The sequence below is a fragment of the Mesocricetus auratus genome, unplaced genomic scaffold (genome assembly GCF_017639785.1).
Source record: "Mesocricetus auratus isolate SY011 unplaced genomic scaffold, BCM_Maur_2.0 Super-Scaffold_100008, whole genome shotgun sequence".
Classification (NCBI taxonomy): Eukaryota; Metazoa; Chordata; class Mammalia; order Rodentia; family Cricetidae; genus Mesocricetus; species Mesocricetus auratus.
In genome coordinates this window covers 47793600-47815983 of record NW_024429192.1, presented here as the reverse complement: position 1 = coordinate 47815983, position 22384 = coordinate 47793600, and the positions used below count along the sequence as shown (strand labels likewise).

General features: G+C 40.9%; 1 protein-coding gene across 5 annotated transcripts in view; it reads right to left on the bottom strand.

Moving 5' to 3' along the window:
• The window catches only part of Gramd1c (GRAM domain containing 1C), a 76485-nt gene that overhangs the window by 41370 nt on the left and 12731 nt on the right, over positions 1–22384 (bottom strand). For 4 of the 5 annotated variants that reach the window (XM_040750794.1, XM_040750797.1, XM_005074747.4 and 1 more), the window contains exons 3-6: positions 14941–15025; positions 3896–3999; positions 3216–3311; positions 1638–1718 (exon numbers count right to left, since the gene is read on the bottom strand). In XM_040750794.1, the coding sequence (XP_040606728.1) occupies positions 1638–1718; positions 3216–3311; positions 3896–3999; positions 14941–15025 (366 nt within the window). The remainder of the gene's footprint in view (positions 1–1637; positions 1719–3215; positions 3312–3895; positions 4000–14940; positions 15026–22384) is intronic. The other variant, XM_040750796.1, reaches the window with a different exon arrangement.

Genomic DNA, 22384 nt, shown 5'->3' with positions numbered 1-22384 from the left:
AGCTGTAGATAAACCTGTAGGGCATTTTCTTAGTTAGTGATTGATGGGCAAGGGCCCAGCCTACTATGAGCGGTACCATCTCTGGACTGGTGATTCTGGGTTCTGCAAGAAAGCAGGCTGAGCAAGCCATGAAGAACAAGTCAGTAAGCAACATCCCTCCATAGCCTCCTCATCAGTTCTGCCTCCAAGTTCCTGCCCTGCTTGGGTTCCTGTCCTGACTTTCTTTGATAATGAATTGTGATGTGGAAGCCTTAATAAACCCTTTCCTCCCCAAGTTGCTTTGGTCACGGTGTTTCATCACAGAAATAGAAACTCTAAGATACTGAGTGTATTTTGTTTATCAAAAATGTGTGTCCCTTTATGTTTCCAATATTGACTTCTATTGCATTAAATATTGTCTATCATTTTACTTCCATTAGTACTTCACTAGTTTTTCTTGGTCAGTATCCTAGGGACTAAAGTTAGCACACTAGCACAACTATAGGGATGAGGATGGAACTCAGGGGTATATGGGGGGGGCTCTGGATTTGGCCACCAAAACAACAGCAATTAGGGGTCTGGGAAGACAGCTCAGAAGATAAAAATGCTTGCTGGATGAGTATGAGAACTAAAGTTTGAATCCCAAACACTCCCATAAAATGCCAGAAATGGCTGCACAGCCCCAACCCTGGGAGACGGAGACAGACAACCCAACCACAACAGTCAACTTGTGGAGCAGTGAAAGCAGTAAGATGGAGAGTGGTCAAGGAAGACCACAGACAACCCCCTCAGGCCTCCCCACACATGTGCACCCCACATACTTTTACGAATGCCACCACTACAAAAAACCCTTTTCATTAAAACTTTGTTCTTTTTGTTGCATTTAGTTATTTTTTTAATTCAAGTCATCAGGCTTGGTGGCAAGTGCCCAATCCCTAAAGTTTTCAAATTTTCTTCCTTCCTTCCTTTCTTTACTTTTCTTTTCATTGGGCATTGGGTAGGGTCTTTTTGATCAAGTCTCACTATGTATCTATAGCTGTCCTGGAGCTTGATCTGTAGACCAGGCTGGCCTCAAACTCACAGAGATCCTCTTGCCTCTGCCCATTTAGTGCTGGGATTAAAAGTGTGTGCCACCACACACAACACTTCGAATTATTTTAAGTTTAAGAAATAACTCAAAAATAACTGTAGATCTTTTGCTTTAACACATGCCTATAATCCCAGCTCTCAGGAGGTAGAGGCAGTTGGATCTCTGTGAGTTCAAGGCCAGCCCAGTCTACAGAGTAAGTTCCAGGACAGCCACGGCAGTTACACAGAGAAACCCTGTCTTGCAAAACTAAAAAAAAGAAAAAAATAAGATTTTGGATTGTTAGCTGGGTGGTGGTAGCACACACCTTTTAAACCAGCACTCAGGAGGAAGAGGCAGGTGGATCTCTGTGAGTTTGAGGCCAGCCTGTTCTATAGAGCTGGTTCCAGGAGAGCTAGGGCGGTTACACAGAGAAACCCTGTCTTGAAGAACAAAAACAAAACCAAACAAAATTGAATTGTCATCGGAATTCGATTCCTGGAAATCAGAAAGGCTCTACACAAATCCTACTTAGGTACTCATTAGCCTCTAGTGTGCCTTCTTACAGCATGCCTCTGGAATGAACACTTACCTTATCTAATAATACATTCTGCCACAACCTAAATATGCTTAGATAACTTCTGTCTCTGGCACCGAAAGACGTAAAGAAAAACTACAAAGAAAAATAAGGAGACGAATTAAGCACTGTGAAAATTTAAGTACACATCTGATAAACAAAATACACTCAGTATCTTAGGTTTTCTATTGTTGTGATTAAACACCGTGGCCAAAGCAACTTTTCTAGGAAAGGGTTTATTCAGCTTGGGCTTCTGTGTCATAGTTCTGTCATGAAGGATGTGGGGTCCTGCTGACCAAAGCCAACTGCTACCTACTCACCACGCTGTTCTCACTTACCTCTGTGTTAAAGGAAAGATAAATAATTGTTGCATAAATGAAATTTCTCTATAAGCCCTACTCTATAACAATAGTATAAAACACAGTGTTGGTTTTGTTTTCTAGGGAAATGAGCTAAAACTAGACAGCTGTTTATGTTCATCCTAACTTTCTTAAATTAATCTAAATAAATTTATAGAAAAATGAAAGCTGTTTATTCTAAACTTTGAAATAGTAACCTGTCAATTGAGTCACATAAACTAAGATTACAAAAAGTTTTCAAAAATGTATATATTAACGATATGAATTTTAAGTTATGCAGTTTTTCAAGTGTTAAAAATACTCCAAAAATGTTGGATTTCTGAACATAAACACTCAAGTTAAACTCCAAGGCCTCTGATGTTATAGAAAGCAATAGAATGTCCCATCTATAATTCTACATCGGTTTTTAGCCCTATAGATTTCTCTACATTTACCTATTTTTGTAAAGTCATATATTTCAAGTTGATTTCAATGAGAAAGTGCCGAAAGAGAGAGACATCCTTGAACGGAGCCTCCCAGGGGGCCATCTCTTCCACTGGCCTAGTCAGTGACTGCCTATCACAGAGTGCTTATCTACAGGAGGAGAAAGCTACTTCTATGCTGGAGTGATTAAGAAAAATTCACACAATGATTTGAGTATTAATATTTTCAAAGGCAGATTTTTCAATTCATTAAGTTGAGACCTCTTGATATATATTCTTTGGGGGGGGGTGTTGTCAAGAAATGGTTTCTCTGTATTAGCCCTAGCTGTCCTGGAACTCCCACTATAGACCAGGCTGGCCTTGAATTCAGAGATCCTCCCACCTCTGCTCCCTGAGGATCAAAGGCATGGCCCACCACGCCCACTTATCCATAGATATTCTTTGTAGAGGACACAGGCTAGCAATCTCCAGACAGTGTTACATAAAACGTGTGACCAAATGACTACTACTGTCTCTTTTGGATTTCTGTCTTTATTTTAATTAGCATGCAAAGAAATGGATTTAATTGTGACGACTTTATACATGAATAACTATCTTTTGTCTTAGTCACCTCCCACTGTCCCTTCCCACCTCCCTGCTGCCCTTTTCGTCCTATGCAAATAGTAATCACTTAAACATACAGGAACCTGTTATGGAATATCTCATGTCTCCACAAGACATATAGCTTTGAGAACTACCTACACTTGTGGGATTATCAGTGTGAGACAGGTTCTCCCGGTTATTAATATGGTAAAGACAGAGAAGTCCCTCACCTTTTCGCCCTCTGTGATGATCTGGATAGCATTTGGGATGAGTCGAGCAGTTTTCTCCTTGGTCATGAAGGTTATATTCTTTAAAGCAATGGAAATCTAAACACACACACACACACACACACACACACACACAAAATACTTTTTAAGAACTGAAATGTGTATTTTCAGAAGCATATATAACCCCAAATACCAAGTGCTACCTCAATCTAATCCAGAGTATTAGCAGCTGAAAGGCCTGCTTTAAGAGTTCACAAGCACATGTTGTGTTCTCTATGAAAATCAAGGTCAGCATTCAGACACACTCCCTTCAGCATTCTGCCCACAGATCCCAGGATCTAATGCTCGGACTGAGTGTGAAAGACACGTGGGAGTTCAGGTCCCAGGTCCCACATTTAAACCCTGCACAATGTAGACAGTCTGTCAAGTAACCATGGCTTTGGCAATCAAGCCCTTCCAACCAAACTGTAGTAAATACAAATGGGGCCTGATGTATTGAAATTAGAAAAATACATTACACATTTACACATGCATAAACACATTATATTTACATAAATATAGATACACAAATACATATGATTTCACTTTGGAATCATCCTCAATACACTGCTTTTAAGAGTACTGTGTATATTTCTGACTATGCAATTATTTCTATCAACAAATCAAACTCAAACATATCTTACTGTAGTTTCCCATCTGAAGATGTTGCTATAGAAACACAGCCAGTTTTCTGAAAGGTACAGCCTCCCCTGAAGCAAAATATCCCTCTGAAGGGCACAAGCATAATCTAAACAGACAAAAATGAGAAGGTTATTCACAAAAATCTGACAACTGAACAAACCTTATACTACTTTAGCCTGTGGAAAGTCATCACTGTTCACTCACTCATTAATTCATTCATTCATATACTCTATGCTAGTTATTTTATTATGCACCAAACCCACTGGAAATATACACTAAGCTTATCCTCATGGAATTTTGTAAATGAAAGGTAGGTGTGATGGTTATATTGTCAACCTGCTAGAACCTGGAGACAGGTCTCTGGGCATGCCTGTGAGGGACTGCTCAGATGCCTCAATCAGATTAATTGAGGAAGTGAGACCCACCCTGAATGAATGTAGGCGGTACCATTCCATGGGCTAGGGTACCAGACTGCATAAGATGGAGAAAACTCACTACTTTCTGACTGAGTGCAATGTAACCAGCTGCCTCAAATGCCTGTCACTGTGACTTCCTCCTTTCATGGACTGTGAGCCAAGATGAAGCCGTTCTCCAGGTTGCTTTTGTCAGGGCATTTTACTGCAGCAAAGGAAAAGTAACTAATACAGTCAGGAAAACAGTTCCCATGGCAGGGAAGGCAGGTGGTGGTAGCAGATTGGTCAGGATGAAGAAGCAGAGAAGGGGGATGCCAGTGCTTAGCTGCCTTTCCCCACTTTCCATTCTTGTCCAGCACAGGACTCAGCTCATGAGATGGTGTAACCCACATTTAGGGTCTTCCACGCCCAGTTAAAACTCCTGGAAATTTACTCATAGACACATCCAGAGGTGTATCTCCTAGGAGATTCCAAATCCAGTCAGGCTGACTATGATATGTAAGGTGACCCAACCTCAAAAGAGAGAAAGGGGTGGGTACCAATAGAATCTGGAGAAGATGGACCCTTAAGTGTAAGGAACATAGTAGATCTATGTTTTTTTTGTTTGTTTGTTTGATTTTGGTTTTGTGTTTTGTTTTTTTTTGTTTGTTTGTTTTTTGTTTTTGTTTTTTACGAGACAGGGTTTCTCTGCATTGTTTTGGAGGCTGTCGGTCCAGCCTGGCCTCGAACTCACAGAGATCTGCCTGCCTCTGCCTCCCGAGTGCTGGGATTAAAGGCGTGTGCCACCACCGCCTGGCTAGATCTATGTTTTTAAGTACCACTTTATTCAGGCTGTAAAAACTGGCTTTTGTGGAGACCTTGCACAACCTTAGAGATGGACCTAACTGGGGAACAGGGAATGAAGAAACAACACACACACATACAAAAAAGCTAAGGTTGGGTGGGTGGGTCATACACTCTGATGGAGATACACCAGCAGGAGCCTGCCAACATCTCTTTCATTTTAAGCTTCGAACCAAGGCAGGGTTATTATATACAACTGAACAAGGAGGCTAGTTTAGCTAATCTTGGGGTTCTGTAGGGGATCAGCCTCATGTTACAGTCATTGGGGAAAAGATGCTGTGGTTGATAGTTTCTACAAATACTGTTTTAGCTAAAGGTCAATCTGTCATCAACACTCTTCTTGGACCATGGGAAGACTTTGCCATTTCCCTGAGCCTGACCCAGGGAAGGCTTTGCCATTGCCAAGAATCTGAAGCACTGGGATCCCTGATGTGGCTATGCTCATGTCAACAATACACATTCACTCAGGACTTCCTCCCCAGATTCTGTAAGTCAACTACACATCTTGGAAAAAGTTTATAGTGCCTCAGACCAGAAATATTAAGATTCAAAGACATTTAGAAAATAGCACTAACGCAAATTGGTGATGGATTAGATGTTGGGTAAGAATAAGATAATGATCAGAAAGCAGTATGGAGCTAGAGAACATGCTAGCATGTATGTTTAGCATCCTCAAAGCCCTGGCTTGTATCACAGCACAGTACAAGCACACACATGTACTGTGCATTCTTCCCACCAGCCTAGTTCCTGGGCCACATCAGTCCCAAATGAACAGGCAGGATGCTATATGGTTTCTTAATGGCTAACTCTTATTTAATTATTAGCCCATAATTACTAATATATATTTTATAAGGTCATATCTTACCGAGAACACCAGACTTGCACTTGCGCCCTCTCTCTCTCTCTCTCTCTGTCTCTCTCTCTCTCTCTCTCTCTCTCTCACACACACACACACACACACACACACATCTGTATACAAATTAATTCAGTTTCAAGGCTGATCCTGTCCACATCAACATTAAAATCTTATAAAATCAAATCTGTTAAGAAGAAGAAGGAAGAAGGAGAGGAAGGAGGAGAAAGAAACTATGTTATTGCCTACCAAACAAGTTAATAACACCATTGTGATAGCCTTAATTGACAATTTACACAATCTAAGCGAAGAGTCTCAATGAGAGACTGTCTAGGTTGGATTGGGCTGTGGGCATGTTTCAGGGGATGCTCTTGTAGTTAAGGTGAGAAGACTAGACCATTGTGGGTAGCACTGTTCCCTGGGTTTCGGTCCTAGCTTTTGTAAGAGAGAGAGTACCGAGCAAATGCAGGCATACATTCATGACTCCTGATTATGGATGTGGTGTAACCAGCTCCCTCATTGTAACAGATGACAACCTAGAACTGTGAATTGAAATTAATCCTCTCTTCTTTAGCTGCTTTTATCGAGCTATTTTGTCTTAGTAACTGAAGAGGAAACAAAGACTAGTTTGCTTTCAGTTGTGGTAAACACTGGGACCCAAAGAAACTCGGGAGATAGGGAAGGGCTCATTTGGCTTACACTTCCATGTCACTGTCTACCATCGTGGCTGGACCTAGAGCAGAAACCATGTAAGAACCGTGTTTTCTGGCTCGCTTGTTAACTGCTAAATTTTAAAACTGCATCAGGTAATTTTTTTATTTTAAAATAAAACTTGTCAGGCATAGTGTTATACATTTTAATCCCAGAACTCAGGAGGCAGAGGTAGGTGATCTCCAGGAGCTCAAGGCCAGTATGATACAGGGAGTTCTAGGACAGCCAGGGCTACATAATGAGAGCCTGGTTCAAACAAAACAAACAAAATTCAATAAAAATATTGAATAAGCTTCAAAATATTTAACCCTAGTTGTGTTAAAGTTCTAACCAAACACTAAAAACTGAGCAAGGTAGTCAACCTTTCACCTGCTTCCTTCAGGAAAAGGAAAATTCAAATAAATAAACCAACAAAACTGAGACGTCACCAAACAAAAATTCCTGGTAAATAACCAAGCAGATTAGGTTGCTCGTTCACTAGTGTGTGTCTCCCAGACAGACTGGATTAAAGGTCATCTTCCGGTGCCATGACATTTTTGTCATCCAGTGCTTCTCAGACGTGAGAAATACCTGTGATAGCACAGAGTGCCAGCCCTTCCCCACAGCTCTGATTAAATAGGTCTGGAGCAAGGTCAAGGGGAATGTGTCATGGGCTGTCAGATGGTGCCCGCCTTGCTATGCTGTACATCACCTGCACTGTTTTACACTAACCATACTGAAAGCTACAGCACACACCTGCAATATTTTAGCAGAAAAATATTTGGTATACATTGACAGACTTTTCAGTAACTTTTAAATGCATCTTCCCTGAAATGTGTGCTATCATGATAAATGTAGACCAAAGTAAAATTGCTTAAAATTGTGGCAAAGAAAAATAAACATAAAACATAGCAAAGGCACTACATTATATCACACACAAGAGATAAAGCATTTTCTCCTGCCTTTGTGGAGAGGTATTCAAGGTTGGCAAGAGATTTTGTACTGAATTACATGACCACAATATAACATTATCCTATTTGTACCTCAATCTTGTTCACTTAGATAATCAGATGATTCAAAAATAAATTTTGAGTGATAGCGTCACTAAGAAAAAGAATAGTCTCCAAAACAATTCTTTCAAAAGGGGTAAAAGTATGAATATCATTACTTTAAAAAAAGCAATGTGTAGAACTAGTAAAAGTTGGAAGGGATATTAGTTAGACATGTGTTCATTTCCTTCCCCTTCTACAAACTTCTTTAAAGATGACGAAGCAGACATTTAATCACTTAAATTCCAAACAGTGATGAGGGTGGCGTGGGGAGGTACCTTAGCAGACTGAAAGACTGTATATGGTTTTAGAAGAGAGGAAGCAGGGGCCAATGAATAAACCCTCAAATAAATGAATAGAAGCAATGAATGGAGCTTCCGCTCCAAAGCGCACAGGAGAAGGCTGCAGTAGAGGGTGTTCTCATTCTCTATGTCTGCACGAGGTAAGTTTACAACAAGGACAAACACAAAGTGATGGACTGACAGGCTCCTACAGCAGACCTTAGCCACACTCAACTCCTCTCCAAACACTGGCATCACCCGCTGCCCAGCTTTTATATAAGAAAAACAGAAATTGTGGAACCACATGAAGCAAATGCAGCCTCTGGTGTGAATGTTAGTGCCACAGGGAAGAAATCTTTTGACATGCAAGAGTGGGAGGATAGTGCATTTGAAATATCACATGTCATCCAAAAGCCTTGTGTTCAAGGCTTGGTTCCCAGCCTGAAGCACTACTTGGAGGTGACAGAACCCATGAAGCAGGGGGGTCTACTGGGAGGAAATTAAGTTACTGTGAAGTGGTAGCTTCTGCTCCACCACACAGTCCCTGCAATAATTAACTGCTTCAATGCAGATCTAAAGCATTGGTGACATGGACCATGAATGTGAACATGTGAGGTCATGAGCCAAGGTAATGGGGGAATGTCCTTCTGTGTGTGTGTTTCTCTTATTGGTTGATGAATAAAACACTGATTGGCCAGGCAGAAAGTATAGGTGGGACAATATGATAAAAGAGGAGGAGGCAGAGAGAAGCGGCCATGTAGCCACCAAAGGAGTAACAGGACTGGGCATTCTCTGGTAAGCCAAGACCATGAGAAAATACATAGATTTATAGAAGTCGGTTAGTAGTTAAGACAAAGCTAGCCAATAAGAAGCCCTAGTCATTGGCCAACACTTATATAATTATGTAGTGTACGTGTGTTTATTTGGGGCTGAAGATAGGTGGGACCTTGTGGTAAACAAACTCCAGCAACACCAAAGGAAGTCTTCCTTCCTCTTCCAAGGTGATTATCTCAGGCACTTTGTCACTGCATACAAATGGCCCATGATAAGGGTCCATCAGCATGCCTCTTGCCACCTTCCCACACACAGGCAAGAGTGCTCTTGGGTAAGCAGAGGTATACGCCACTCCTGCTGTTTAAAGTCTAGTCCTTCATTCACAACCATAGACTACATAGCTCATATTCTTCCCATATACAGTCTTCCTCACGTCAGCCTAGCTTGCCACTCAAACCCAAATCATTCCAAGGCTAAAATAACAACAACAACAAAAAGATGGAGAGGTAAAAAAGGAAAGAAAATTTAAGCTTTTCCATTGTGTTAATTTGTGCCATCTGTTTCTTCAAAGTTGACTACAACTATCTGTGAAAACATCTGGGCAGACTGTACAGACTTCTGACTAATAAAACCTAAAGAGTGGGGGGCTGGAGAGATGGCTCAGTGGTTAAGAGTACTTGTTACTCTTGCAGAGGACCTGGGTTCTGTTCCCAACAGAGCAATTCACAACTATCTGTAAATCCAACTGAGGGGACTTGATGCCCTTTTCTGACCTCTGCTGGCACCAAGCATACACATGGTGACATACATGCAAGTAAAACCCACATACACATAAAACATAGGTTAGGTTCCAATACATTTCTTTCTTTTCTTCTTTTTTAATTTTACTTTATTTTGTTTGTTATTTTTCAAGACAGGGTTTCTCTGTTTAACAGCCCTGGCTGTACTGGAATTCACTTTGTAGACCAGGCTGGCTTTGAACTCACAGAGATCCTCCTGCCTCTGCCTCCCCAGTGCTGGGACTAAAGGTGTGCACCACCACTACCTGGAATCATTTTTTTCTTTTTTCTTTTTCCTTTTTTGAGATAGGGTCTGTGTAGACCTAGCTGGCCTCAACCTCACAGAAATCCACCTGCCTCTGCCTCCTGAGTGCTAGGATTAAAGGTACATGCTACCACATCTGCCAACTGTCAGTGTTTTAATCATGTCACCAAGGCTCCCCTTCTCACTTGCTAGCCCTGTAAAAACATAGCTGGGCGTTGGTGGTGCACGCCTTTAATCCCAGCACTTGGGAGGCAGAGGCAGGTGGATCTCTGTGAGTTCGAGGCCAGCCTGACTACAGAGCTAGTTCCAGGATAGCCTCCAAAGCAATACAGAACTGTCTCGAAAAACAAAAACAAACAAACAAAAGAGTAAAAACATCACCAGGTGATAGTGGTGAGTGCCTTTAATTTCAGCACTCGGGAGGAGGGGCAGGCAGATCTCTGTGAGTTTGAGACCAGCCTGGTCTCTACAGAGAGAGTTCCACGACAGGTAAGGCTCTTGCACAGAGAAACCTTGTCTCAAAAAACAGTAAAAAAAAAAAGTTGAAAAAAAAAGTCAGGCTAATACAGACATTTGAAAAATTTCAAAGATGTCTATGGCCACACCACCACAAATGTACTTGATTTTACAACGAAGTAGGGCTGGGCCTAGTTAGTACTTGGATGGGAAAATTTTTCTACCTGATAGTTAGAAATAGCACTTACATTCTGTGATTTTGTACTTACACTTGAGATAAACAGACTAACAATCTAGTCACAAGGACTACATCAGAGGAGGCCATAAGCCCTTAAAAGATGATTATCAGCACTCAACTCCAAAAGTCATTAATCAGCACACGCACATTTGAGAAAGGTTTTCATTGGTGACTCTGGAGCTTGGTCAATCAGTATACCATATGCTAGGCAGGGATTAGCGTTGGCTAAGTTAGCTTTATCAATATTCAGGGGTCAGTTAAAGTACTTGAGAGACCCTCCTCAGCCCCAGGCATGGAGAATAAGAGCTGAGTAGGCTTTAACTTTAGGTGTGTGCTTAGTGCCCTAGAGCACAGCCGCTGCCTTTCTTCAGTCACTAATCATCTCTGATTTGCCAAATCCAAATGATTCAGTTTCAGCCCCTGTATTTTATTTTTATTTCATGTACATTCGGAGTTTTACCTGCGTGTATGTCTGTGTGAGGGTGTTGGGTCTCCTGGAACTGGAGTTACAGGCAGTTGTGAGCTGCTATGTGGCTGCTGGGAATTGAACCTGGGTCCTCTGGAAGAGCAGCCGGTGCTCTTAAATGCTGATTCATCTCAGTTTTTGAGACAGGGTCTCTCACTGAGCCTGAAGTTCATCAGTTTATCTAGGCTAACTGGCCACGAGCTTCGCTGCTTTGTCTGTCCCTGCCAACCCCACGCTGGGGTCACAGGCAAGCAGTCAACCACACGGGGCTTTTTTTACAGGTTCTGGGATCCAGGCTCAGGTCCTTGTGCTTTTTTGGCAGACACTTCACCAGCAGAGTCGTCTCTCCAGTCCCTAAACTTCTGAAACTTAAAATTTTAACAAGCATACCTAAGTATGCTTGGGATTCTGGAAGACTGTTGCTCCTCCATAATTATTTAATTATTCAAGCATTTATTCATAGCAATATGGACTCATGGATATTTATTTGATTCTTCTGGTTGTTAGCCCAAATCATTGTTATTTTGTTGCTTAATATATTCTAACTTTGAACATCAGCAGATGTTTCTTTTCTTTTTTTAAGATTTATTTTTATTATGTGTACAGCCTTTTGCCTGCATGTATTCCTCCTGCATTCCAGAAGAGGGCACCAGATCTCATTAGAGATGGTGTGAACCACCATGTGGTTGCTGGGAATTGAACTCAGGACCTCTGGAAGAACAGTCAGTGCTCTTAACCTCTGAGCCATCTCTCTAGCTCAGCAGATGTTTCAAGTTGTTGCCTGTTTTTATTTTCTAAACCCACTATTGGTACTGTAACAATGACATGCTCCATCACTGGCTGTTAATATTTGTCTTAGATAGGGTTTTTTGGTTTTGGTTTTTTGTTTTGTTTTGTTTTTTGCTGAGAAGAGACACCATGACCATGGCAACTCTTATAAAAGAAAACAATTGGGGTTAGCTTACATTCCAGAGGTTTAGTCCATTATCATCATGGCAACATGCAGACAGACATGGCAGTAGAGAAGAAGCTGAGAGTTCTACATCTTGATCCGAAGACAGCAGAAGGAGTCTGTGTACTAGATGTAGCTTGAGCATATGAGATCACAAAGCCTGCCCCCACAGTGACACATAAGGCTACACCTACTCCAAAAAGGCCACACTTCCTAATTGTGCCACTCCCTATGGGCCAAGATGTGAAACAAAATAGTCTATGGGGGCCATTCCTTTTCAAACTACCACACTGCTCCAGCAGTTTCTTCAGGAAGAGTGGGCTGTAGACATGTTCCTTGCTGCTAGAGTCTCAGCACACAGAGATAGGGAATAGACAGCTGGAGTCAGCCCTCCATACCATGAGTTATACCTCCTCAGATTAAATCATAAAGGTAAGTTTAAATGTTTCTTTTTAAAAGAACTTCATCTGAACTGAACAAGCACAATTTTTTTTTCAGGCCACTAACCCGTAAACAATACATATAACAACATTTGCACATCATTTACATTGTGTGAGCCATGAATAGTAATCCAAAGATGACTTAAAGCACACGAAAGAATGTGTTTGGGTTCCATGTAAATGATATACTATTTTACATAAGGGCTTGAGTGCTGTGGAATTATCTTTGTACACTGAAAATATATATTTCTGTCACTGTTAATAAAAATCTGATTGGCCAATGACTAGGAAGGATGTTCGGGGCAGAGAGTATGCTGGGAAGGAGGGTGGAGTCAAAGGGGTCAATAGTCAGATGGAAAGGAAGCAGGACATGCATAAGAGGTAAAAGCCATGAACCTCAGGACAGTACACAGATGAACAGAAATGGGTTAATTTACGTTGTAAGAGTTAGTAATAAGCCTGAGCTATTGGCCAAGAATTTATAGTTAATAATAGTCTCTGAGTGGTTATTTGGAAAACAGTGTAATCCTGATGAGAAACTTCACCTTCACTTGAAGATCTGTGGACCATGGTATCTGAGGGGACTTCCTGAACCCAATCTCCTGACATATCAAAGGCAACTATATATACCAAACCACTCTTGATGGAATCATTGCACTCTTTTATGACACAATTAGTTTCATCATTATGATTAGCATTCTATCCTGATACATTGGTTGCTAAAATTTTTAAACAACTAAATACTGTAAAGAGCATTCTTCCCACCAGTCTGGTCCCAGAGTCACATCAACCTCAAATAACACACAGAGACTCTATTAGTTACAATGCTGTTGGCCAACGTTCAGGGCTTCTCATAGGCTAGTTCCATCTTAAGTATTATATATATATATATACATATATATATATATATATATCTTACAGAGGATGCCAGCCTCATGCATCCTGTCTTCCCAGGATCACATGGCGACTCTTACTCTTTACTACATTTCCCAGATTCCTCCTTGACTCCTAGTCCTACCTGTCCTGCTTCCCTATTGGCCAACATTGCTTTATTTACCAACAATAAGACAAACATATACACAGAAGGACTTCCCCCATCAAAGTACCTCAGAAAAGATGTAGACAGTGAATAGTCATATAAGCACCACCCAAAAACCATGTGACCAATGAAAAGTTATGTAGCCACCACCCAAATACTATGTGACTCATAAACAGTCATGCAACCATTATCAAATACTATGTGACCAATGAACAGTCATGTAACCATCATCAAATACTATGTGACCAATGAACAGGCATGTAACTACAGCCCAAACACCATACAGATCCATCCCAACATCCCAAAAAGTTGCCTGTGTAGCCACTCTCCCCTTTATATCAGTTTCTGGAATATCTACTTAAACATGTTTACTGTACCAGTCAGAAAAAATGCAAATATGTAATTTTAAAAAAATAAACACACACACACACTGAAAAAAATGCATGAAAAACAAAATATTAGCAATGGGGAAGAAAATAGAAGGAATGTAGCCAACTGGTGAACTTCAGGTTCAAAGAGAAACCCAGTCTCATAACAGGGTGAATTGACTGAAGACATTCAACACTGGCCCCTGACCTCCCCACACACCTGTGATGGGGTATGTCCTTTTATATATATGTTTCTTTCTCTCTCTCTCTCTCTCTCTTTCTCTCTCTCTCTCTCTCTCTCTCTCTCTCTCTCTCTCTCTCTCTCCCCTTTCTCTCTCTCTATATATATAGATAGATAGATATAGATATATTTGTATATATGCTGGGGAGAGGAAGACAGAGAGAAGCTGCCAGAGAGAGACAGACACCATGTAGTTGTTGGGAAGATAGGAGGCTAAGTTCTCTAGTAAGATAAGACCATGTAGAAATATATAGATTAAAAGTTACTGGTTAATAATTAAGAGAGAGATATCCAGTAAGAAGCCTGAGCCACTGGCTAAATAAGTCTCTGTGTGTTTATTTGGGGCTAAACAACTGTGGGACCAGGCAGAACAGAAATGCCCCCTACATACATGTACACCTGTATGCCAATGCACCCACATGTATGTATGTAGCTACACAAATACACACAGTAAAGCATTTCTGTTATGAAAATGACTGAATTTGCTACCCCAAAGCCTACTACATACAAAAACTCTACATGAATAATGGCTTATTCCTAAATGTATCCCTAGAACATTCTTATTAAGCTGATCTATTAGTACACTTGTTGAAAAGTATATTTTTCTCATCAGAGTTACTAAATGTTCCTTACAAAGCCATATATGGAAGTACCAGGAGAAGCCATGAGGGCACATTTCTTCTTAGTGTGTAGTATCTCACAGGTAGGAAATCACTGTTGCCCTGGCTACACTCAGCTTAAGTTTGTCTGACTGTAAAAGACGACACTGCTTTCCTTACAGTGTTGTAAGTAATAATAGCACTACGTCTCCTTAACGTTGTCCCTCCCTGGCACGAAGCCCTCGCTGTCTCTCCATTTGTCATTTGCTGCACTCGTCTGCATCTGGAGGGCTCTGAGTACCTGCTATCAGCTTCTCCGAGTCGGGCAGGTGGGTGAACTGCTGTTTGTATTCCTCGTTCCTGTCTTTGTAGGTGGAACTGGAGATCTGAAACAATAAAAGTTTACATTTCTGTTTACTCCCGCTTGTAATAGCTTAGAAATGAAGCTTCAAAATCACACACTTCCTATCAACATTGTGTCCTCATATGAAAGAAGCACAAACATTTCAAAAGCCAATGGTGTGATAGTTCTGAGGGTGTGGGACAGGCCGTGCAAGCTAGCAGCTATGTCGACAGAGGAGGCTGGGCTGATGCGGAGAAAGCAGAACAATTGTGTTAAAAGTAAAAAGGAAACCCTTAACATCATCTGGAGGGTCTGTTCCCAACTGGAACAAGCCAGGTGGAGATTAACAAGGGCCTGGGCAGACAGACCTAGAAGAGAATGAGGCCGTGTGAGTTTGACACTGTTTGCTCCTGACCAAAAAGAGCTGCAGACATGTGGAGGAGACACCAGAGAGAGCCTGAGGTACCTACGCATTCCTGTCTAGCAACACAAGAGATGTGAGAGTCTATAGAAACAGGGAAAAAGAGAAGAGCTCGAACTTTGCCCACATTACCTAGTGTACACACAGGTCTGTTAGTAGGAGGAAAAGCCTTTCTGGATCTTTGTATTTGAGAATATCATTTAGTAAACACTGAACAATACAAAGGGTGACTCCTAGAAAGTCAGTCTTAAAAAGAAAAGAAAATCAAGAAAAAATACAGCAGAGATATTTGTTCCTACACACCACAGGACAAACCCAGATTTACTCTAGTCCAGTTCTTAAGTAAACAGGGAGGGAGAATTCAATCAGAATCCAGAGATACTAATGAGGCAGACAGTAGGGTGGAGGTTCGAGGCCCAGAAAGCCTTATGCAAAGCCTTATAAAACTGACAAATGGAAAAAGCACTCCGGCAAAGAGGAAGGCTGGACTCCCCAGCTGAGGCAAACCCAAACTGTCTTGCACCATTGACACAGGTGCAGAGGGACTCCAGAGTATCTGAAGACAATCCTTGGCTCATAATACTACTAAATCTCACCCCAAGTAGAAGGTTAAGATAATAACATGACTTGTCCCACATGAAGCTCTATGTGTTGTGCTACCTGTAACAGACAAATTATGCACAGAAAAGCCTGGGCTCTTTGTATGGTACCCTTCAGCCTGCTCCAGCCTGCTCCAGCCTGCTCCCTCCTTTGAAAGTTCATCTTTCTTTAAATCCTCTTAGTTTGCTTGCTACTGTCGAAACCTCTCTGGTGAATTCTTTGTAGCAGGATTCAAGAACCTGGACCCCACTGGACATACCCTCTAATTTCCGGTACCACTAATATTGTAAGAATTATCCAGCTGGCAGTGAAAATTATAAAACATGGGGAGCAACAGGAAAGAAAAAGTCAACAGGCAATAAAAACGATCTTTGATGGTTCCAGGCATTGGATTTAAGAGCCTAGGGCATCAAGGAAATTATCAGCCAAATGCTCAAAGAACTAAAGAAAACCATGCTTGACAAACTTAGGGGTTTCCCTAGTTTCAACTGCCAAGTTGACAACTTAAAGCCACCTGAGAGGAAAGCTTCAGTTGAGGAATTGCTGAGATCAGGTGGCCTGTGGGCACGTCTGTGAAGGGTTGACCTGATTAAGAATTGATGCAGGAGGGCCCAGCCCACTGTGGGCAGCCTCACTCCCTGTCAGGTGGCCCTGTGGCTCTAGGAAAGCTAGTGAGCCTGAGCCAGTGAGCAAGACAGCAAACTGCTTTTTCATGGCTTCTGCTTCGAGTTCCTACTTGAGTTTCTGACCTGACTTCCCACTATGGTGAACTGTAACCTGGAAGTATAAGCCAAATAAGCCTTTTCTCCCTAAGCTGTCTTTTCTCGTGGTGTTTGTCACAGCAGCGGAGTAACACTAGAGCAGGGGATAAAGGTACTTGTTTCTAAACCTGATGACCTGAGCTTTATATCCAGGACCCAAATGGCGGAGGGAGAAGAGAGACTGCAGCAGGTGGCCCTCTGGTATCCACATACAAGCTTAAACACATACACACACACACACACACACACACACACACACACACACACACACACACACGCCCCATACATGCACATGTATACCTAAAATATTTTAAATCAAAATTAAAATAATAGTCTAAAATATTTGACACACAGATAAATAGATGGAGACTAGAGGAGCAACTATAACAAGAAATGAGCAACAGACAACAAAATGTCTATTCATAAGTCCAACCATATCCTAGGTATTAGTGTTATCAGACTACATGACAGAGATTAGGATGAAAGAGGAAGAGGGGAAGGTCTGGAATGATCTAAATGCTATGCTCAAGAACTCAGAAGAAGAAAAATACAATTTAAAAAATAGGTAATATATTTATCCCTGGCATACAAATGGACTTTGGGTGCCCATCCTACAATGAGAGATACACTCTCACCCTAGACTCTTGGGGGAGGGTCTAGGCCCTGCCCTGGATGAAATGACAGACTATGGATACCCCCATGGAGGGCTTCACCCTCCCTGGGGAAAGGAGGGAGTGTTGGGGGGGTTGGTGGGAAGGCACGGGAGGAGGGGAGGGAAAGGGAGAAAGACCTGAGATTGACATGTGAAGCAACCTTGTTTCTAATTTAAATTTAAATTTAAAAATAAAAAAATAGGTAATAAAGAAAAGAATAAATTGTTTTTATTGAAATACAAAAAAGGGCATATAAATGAGAGAGAGATTATTCTTTTAAAACAACCAACTAAGCGGGCAAACCTCTATCAAGACTAATGAAGAAAAGCAAAAAGAGAACATATGGATTATTAACTATTAAAAAGATAACCCTGTAGACACTACATACTCCTATACATACAAATGTATCACCTGGTTCCTCAAATATACCAACTACTATAGTTCACTAAGTATGAAATCGTTCATTTAAGTTGGCTCACAACCTAAAAGGAAATTGAATATACAATTTCAAATTTCCCAAGACAGAGATCTCCAGGCCTAGACGGTTTCACTGGAGAAATCTTGAATGTTTAAAAACTCAATTCAGTTCTGAACAACTCTTCCCAACTATTAAATTAAAAAGAGCAGATCTCAATTCCTTGTGTGTAGCAACTATTACGCTAAAATCAAAACCGGGTAAGAGATATTACAAAGACAGAAAATGATAGAAAAATATCCTCAGGAGTACAGATGCAAAACCCCTTAAAGTATGAACAAATACTCTTCAGTCATATGAAAAACGAGTAACACAGCATGACCCAGGGACCTATGGCTGGCTTAACACGCAAAAGTTAATCAACGTGATCCGTAGTATTAAGCAGCGGAAAAAAGAAAAATCACAGCTTTTGCTTGATATGGAACGAGATTTTGACATAATTCATTGTCCACTTGTCATTAAAACAAACAAACCTCCCCCAAGGCACAAACACAAAGGAGCTTCCTCAAATTAAAAAAATCTACAAGTCACCTGTAGTTTATAAGACATTGTAATGGTGAAAAACTTGATTCTCACAATGAATTGAGATTTGCTCTTTTTAAATCTAAATTTTGGGAAAGATTATACAGAACTAGAATTTAATTTTTAGATATTTTAAGATTTCTCAGTGAAACCATAAAGACATGGAGATTTCTTCAGTTGTTTTGGGGTGTTGGTGAGACGGTTTAAATTGGTACTGCATTCCCAGTACCTCAGAGGTTGAGGCAGGAGGATCACCACATTGAGTTTGAGTCTTGGGATATCTAGTGGTTTCCAGGCCAGATTGGGCTATAGATAAAACTACACACACACACACACACACACACACACACACACACACACACACACACACACGTTAATTTCCAGGACTGGAGATATAGTTTCATGGTACAGCGTTTGTGATGGCCTGGGTTCAATACCTACTACTAAACAAACAAACGATTCTCACTCTCCAGTACAATAGCGTGTGAGAGATGGTGACACTGGTACTGTTGTCTTTGGAAGTAGGTTAATTACAAGACAGTTGACTTCCTATAAAACAAGTTTTCCACCATTTGCTCCCCTGTCCTGTTTGGTCACAGGTTGACATAGCAACAAGTGAGATATAAATTAAACAGGTGGGACTCCACACTGCAGCCTCGCTGGCCAGAGACCCTCAGCCTGCTCACCCTGCTAGCTTCTGGGACTGGGAGGCACTTTTCTTTTTCTTCTTTTTAGAAATTAGCTTGTCCATGGTCTCATTACAACTACACAAGGTAAGCTAACAGATTTCTTCTTAGCCATGTTTTTACCCTAAAGATGTTTCCCTATAAACTTTTTATACAATTTATTTCTGTCTTATTCTTTCCCCTCCCCAACTCCTTTCCTACCCACCCAACTTCATGTTCTCTCTCTCTCAAAAAAATAAATAAACCCAAAAGATAATTAAAACAAAAAAACCCAACAAGAAAAAAATGTACCAAAACAAAATAAAATAAAACAAAAAGTGCCACAAAAAAAAAAAAAACCCAGGGAGTCCGTTTTTTGTAACAGGCCCCCCCAGACCTTAGCACAACTGACTCCATGACAGAAGTACCATTTAGGCTGTAAAACTCAACATACAGATGGCACCACCTGACAAAACTAAAATAAAGGCCTAATCCATCAGGGTCCATAGTTCTGGGGATGTTTCTAAGTGCACTAACCTTGCTTTTTGGCTTCTGTAGTTCTGCTTCTGGCTAACTGTTCTTGTTAACTGGTGTGTGTCAACCCAGAACATTGTTTTTTGTGCTTAAAAACTCACCCCAAGAAAGGCTCAGGGATACACGGGGATCCAGGACACCCAGTGCAGTCATCATCCTGCTAATGAAGACTTTCTACTGACATAAGCCCTCGTCCGAGCAGTCTTCTCTGGTGGACACCCCACAACAGTTTTGTGTTAGTCAGCTACTCCTGGACATGGGGCCTGCTCTGGAGTGTGGTTGACAAACCCAGTGACACTCCATTGAAGACATCTGATTTTTCCTTTTTGAGTCCCCAAAGGTATTTTTAGTGGTAATGCGGTCATCCTTAGAGAGGTAAGGTTTTAATAAGTTATAAATGTTCCTCCCCCAGTCCTTTATTTCTTTGGAAAGCTACACATCAAATTTTACACAGAAAGATCAGAACCACCATCCAAACCCAGTGTGCCAGGCAGGTTTCTGCCATCAAATTCTACGTTTGCAGGGGAGAGGATAAGACAGGGTTTCTACATAGTCTTGGCTATCCTAGAACTGACTATATAGACCAGGTTGGTCTTGAACTCACAGAGATCCACCTGCCTCTTGAGTACTTTGATTAAAAGTGTGAGTCTCCATGCCTAGTCAAATTGGACTTTTTTAAAAAAACCTTATTTTTAATTATGAAAAGGGAAGTTGTAGTAGGTGTAGATACCAATGGATTTCCTGAAACTGGAGCTATAGGTGGTCATGGACAAGGATGCTGGGAACTGAACTTCAGTGCCTCTGCAAGAGCAGTACACTCAATGCTGAACCATCTCTCCAGCCCCAAACTGTATTCTTTAAAGTTCTTAGCAACCCCATCTTCAAGTCTACTAGCTAGTTCTCCAGTCTTCCCTAACAGAAAACAGTATGCTGCTTGTCGTTAACACGCTTCCTGTCCATACTACGGTTCCCTCTTTTTTCTCATTAGCTAAATATCGGTCTCTTTTGCTAATTTCTATTCTTCCAAATCTGAGATTCTAAACATCTAAGTCCATTTCTTCCTTTTTGTCATACTGTGCCTGAAAAGTCCCCATTCAATCTACAAACTTCCTCTTCAATATCATTCTTCAAGTCTCACAAATGAATTTGAGCTTTAACCTTTCCCAAGATTTAAGTCATTCATCCCATAGCTTACTAGATCTTTCTACTCAAGTGATAAATATGCAGCCCTGTTGTCAACAAAACAAACCTTTGATTTTCCTCCAAATCCACTGCTCTGGGCTTTTCCTTTCTTAAGGTTGCTCTCATTTACCCAGTTGCACTGAAAAATCCTAGGATCAATCTCCTCAGTCTTTCTCCTCAGATTTGCTACACAAGCCTGGAAAAAAAAAAAAGAACCTCCAAGCGAGGACTTAACAGAAATAGATAAAAATATAAATGGATAACAAATTTTCAAGAACCAGGAAGATTTGAAAAACAATAAATCTAGCCGGGCGTTGGTGGTGCATGCCTTTAATCCCAGCACACACCATGGCGCACATGTCCACACACATTTGCACACATGCAAAACAAACGAAATTTTAAAAATTAAATCTGGCCTAGAAAGGTGGCTCAGTAGTTAAGAGCACTAGCTGGTTTTCTATAGAACTAGGGCTTAATTCCCAGTACCCACATAGTGGCTCACAACCCTCTACAACTCTAGTTGCCGGAGTCTGATACCCTCTTCTGGCCTCCTCAGGCATTGCATAAACATGGTACATGCATGCAGGCAAAACACCCATACACATAAAATAAAAACAATATGCAAATCTCAAAACATATACTTTAAATCTAAAACCGTATACTAACATGGAAAACAGCCGAGGAAGCCACCCCCTGGTCTTCACACCTGTATACTAAGGTTGTGTGCAACCACACACATAGGCTCACACACAGAGTTTACAACACTGTATCTAGCATTTCTAGATAATTTTACTAAAATGCTTATTTAGGTTGAACAGCCCCTCCTCCTATTGCCAGAAACATTAACTTACGTTTCTTTATAGTTAAATCTAAAAATACTAGAAGATACCTCAATTTATAAAATAGTGCTCAATACATACATACATATATATATATATATATATATATATATATAATTTTCAACTGGAATTAAGTTCCTTTTGTGGGGGCATGATTCCAGACAGGCTTTCTCTGTGTAACTGTCCTGGCTGTTCTGGAATTTGCTTTGTAGACCAGCCTGACCTCAAACTTACTGAGATCCACTTGTCTCTGCCTCCCAAGAGCTGGGATTAAAGACAGTAACCACCACTGCCCAGTTTACAATCAAGTTTCTTAAAAAACAAATTGAAACTGAAAAGCAACTTCATTCTTATTTTAGGTCATAGTAGTAGAACATAGCGTAGACATTGTAGGTTTGAATAACCATGGGCTGTACTCGCCCTAGAAGACAGTGTGACTGTAGTGCATCTTTTCTCCAAACTTGCCAAAGTACATCACAAACAAACTAACTAGTCCTCTGGGGCCTCCTTTGACAAAATACGTAGTACAGCATTAATTAATCCTATGTGTACCACTACATCAGGGCTGCACTGAATTTCATCTCCATTTTAAGAAGAAAAACTTAGCTGTGAGTACTGTGACCACAAATCAGGGAGAAGAACAGAACTAAGAGGTGATTCCATGGACAATGAAAAATACACTGGACTGCAACCTAGAAGCTGCCTCAAGCTTTCTCTATGCTGGCTAATATAGTATTTCAAAATGCAAAT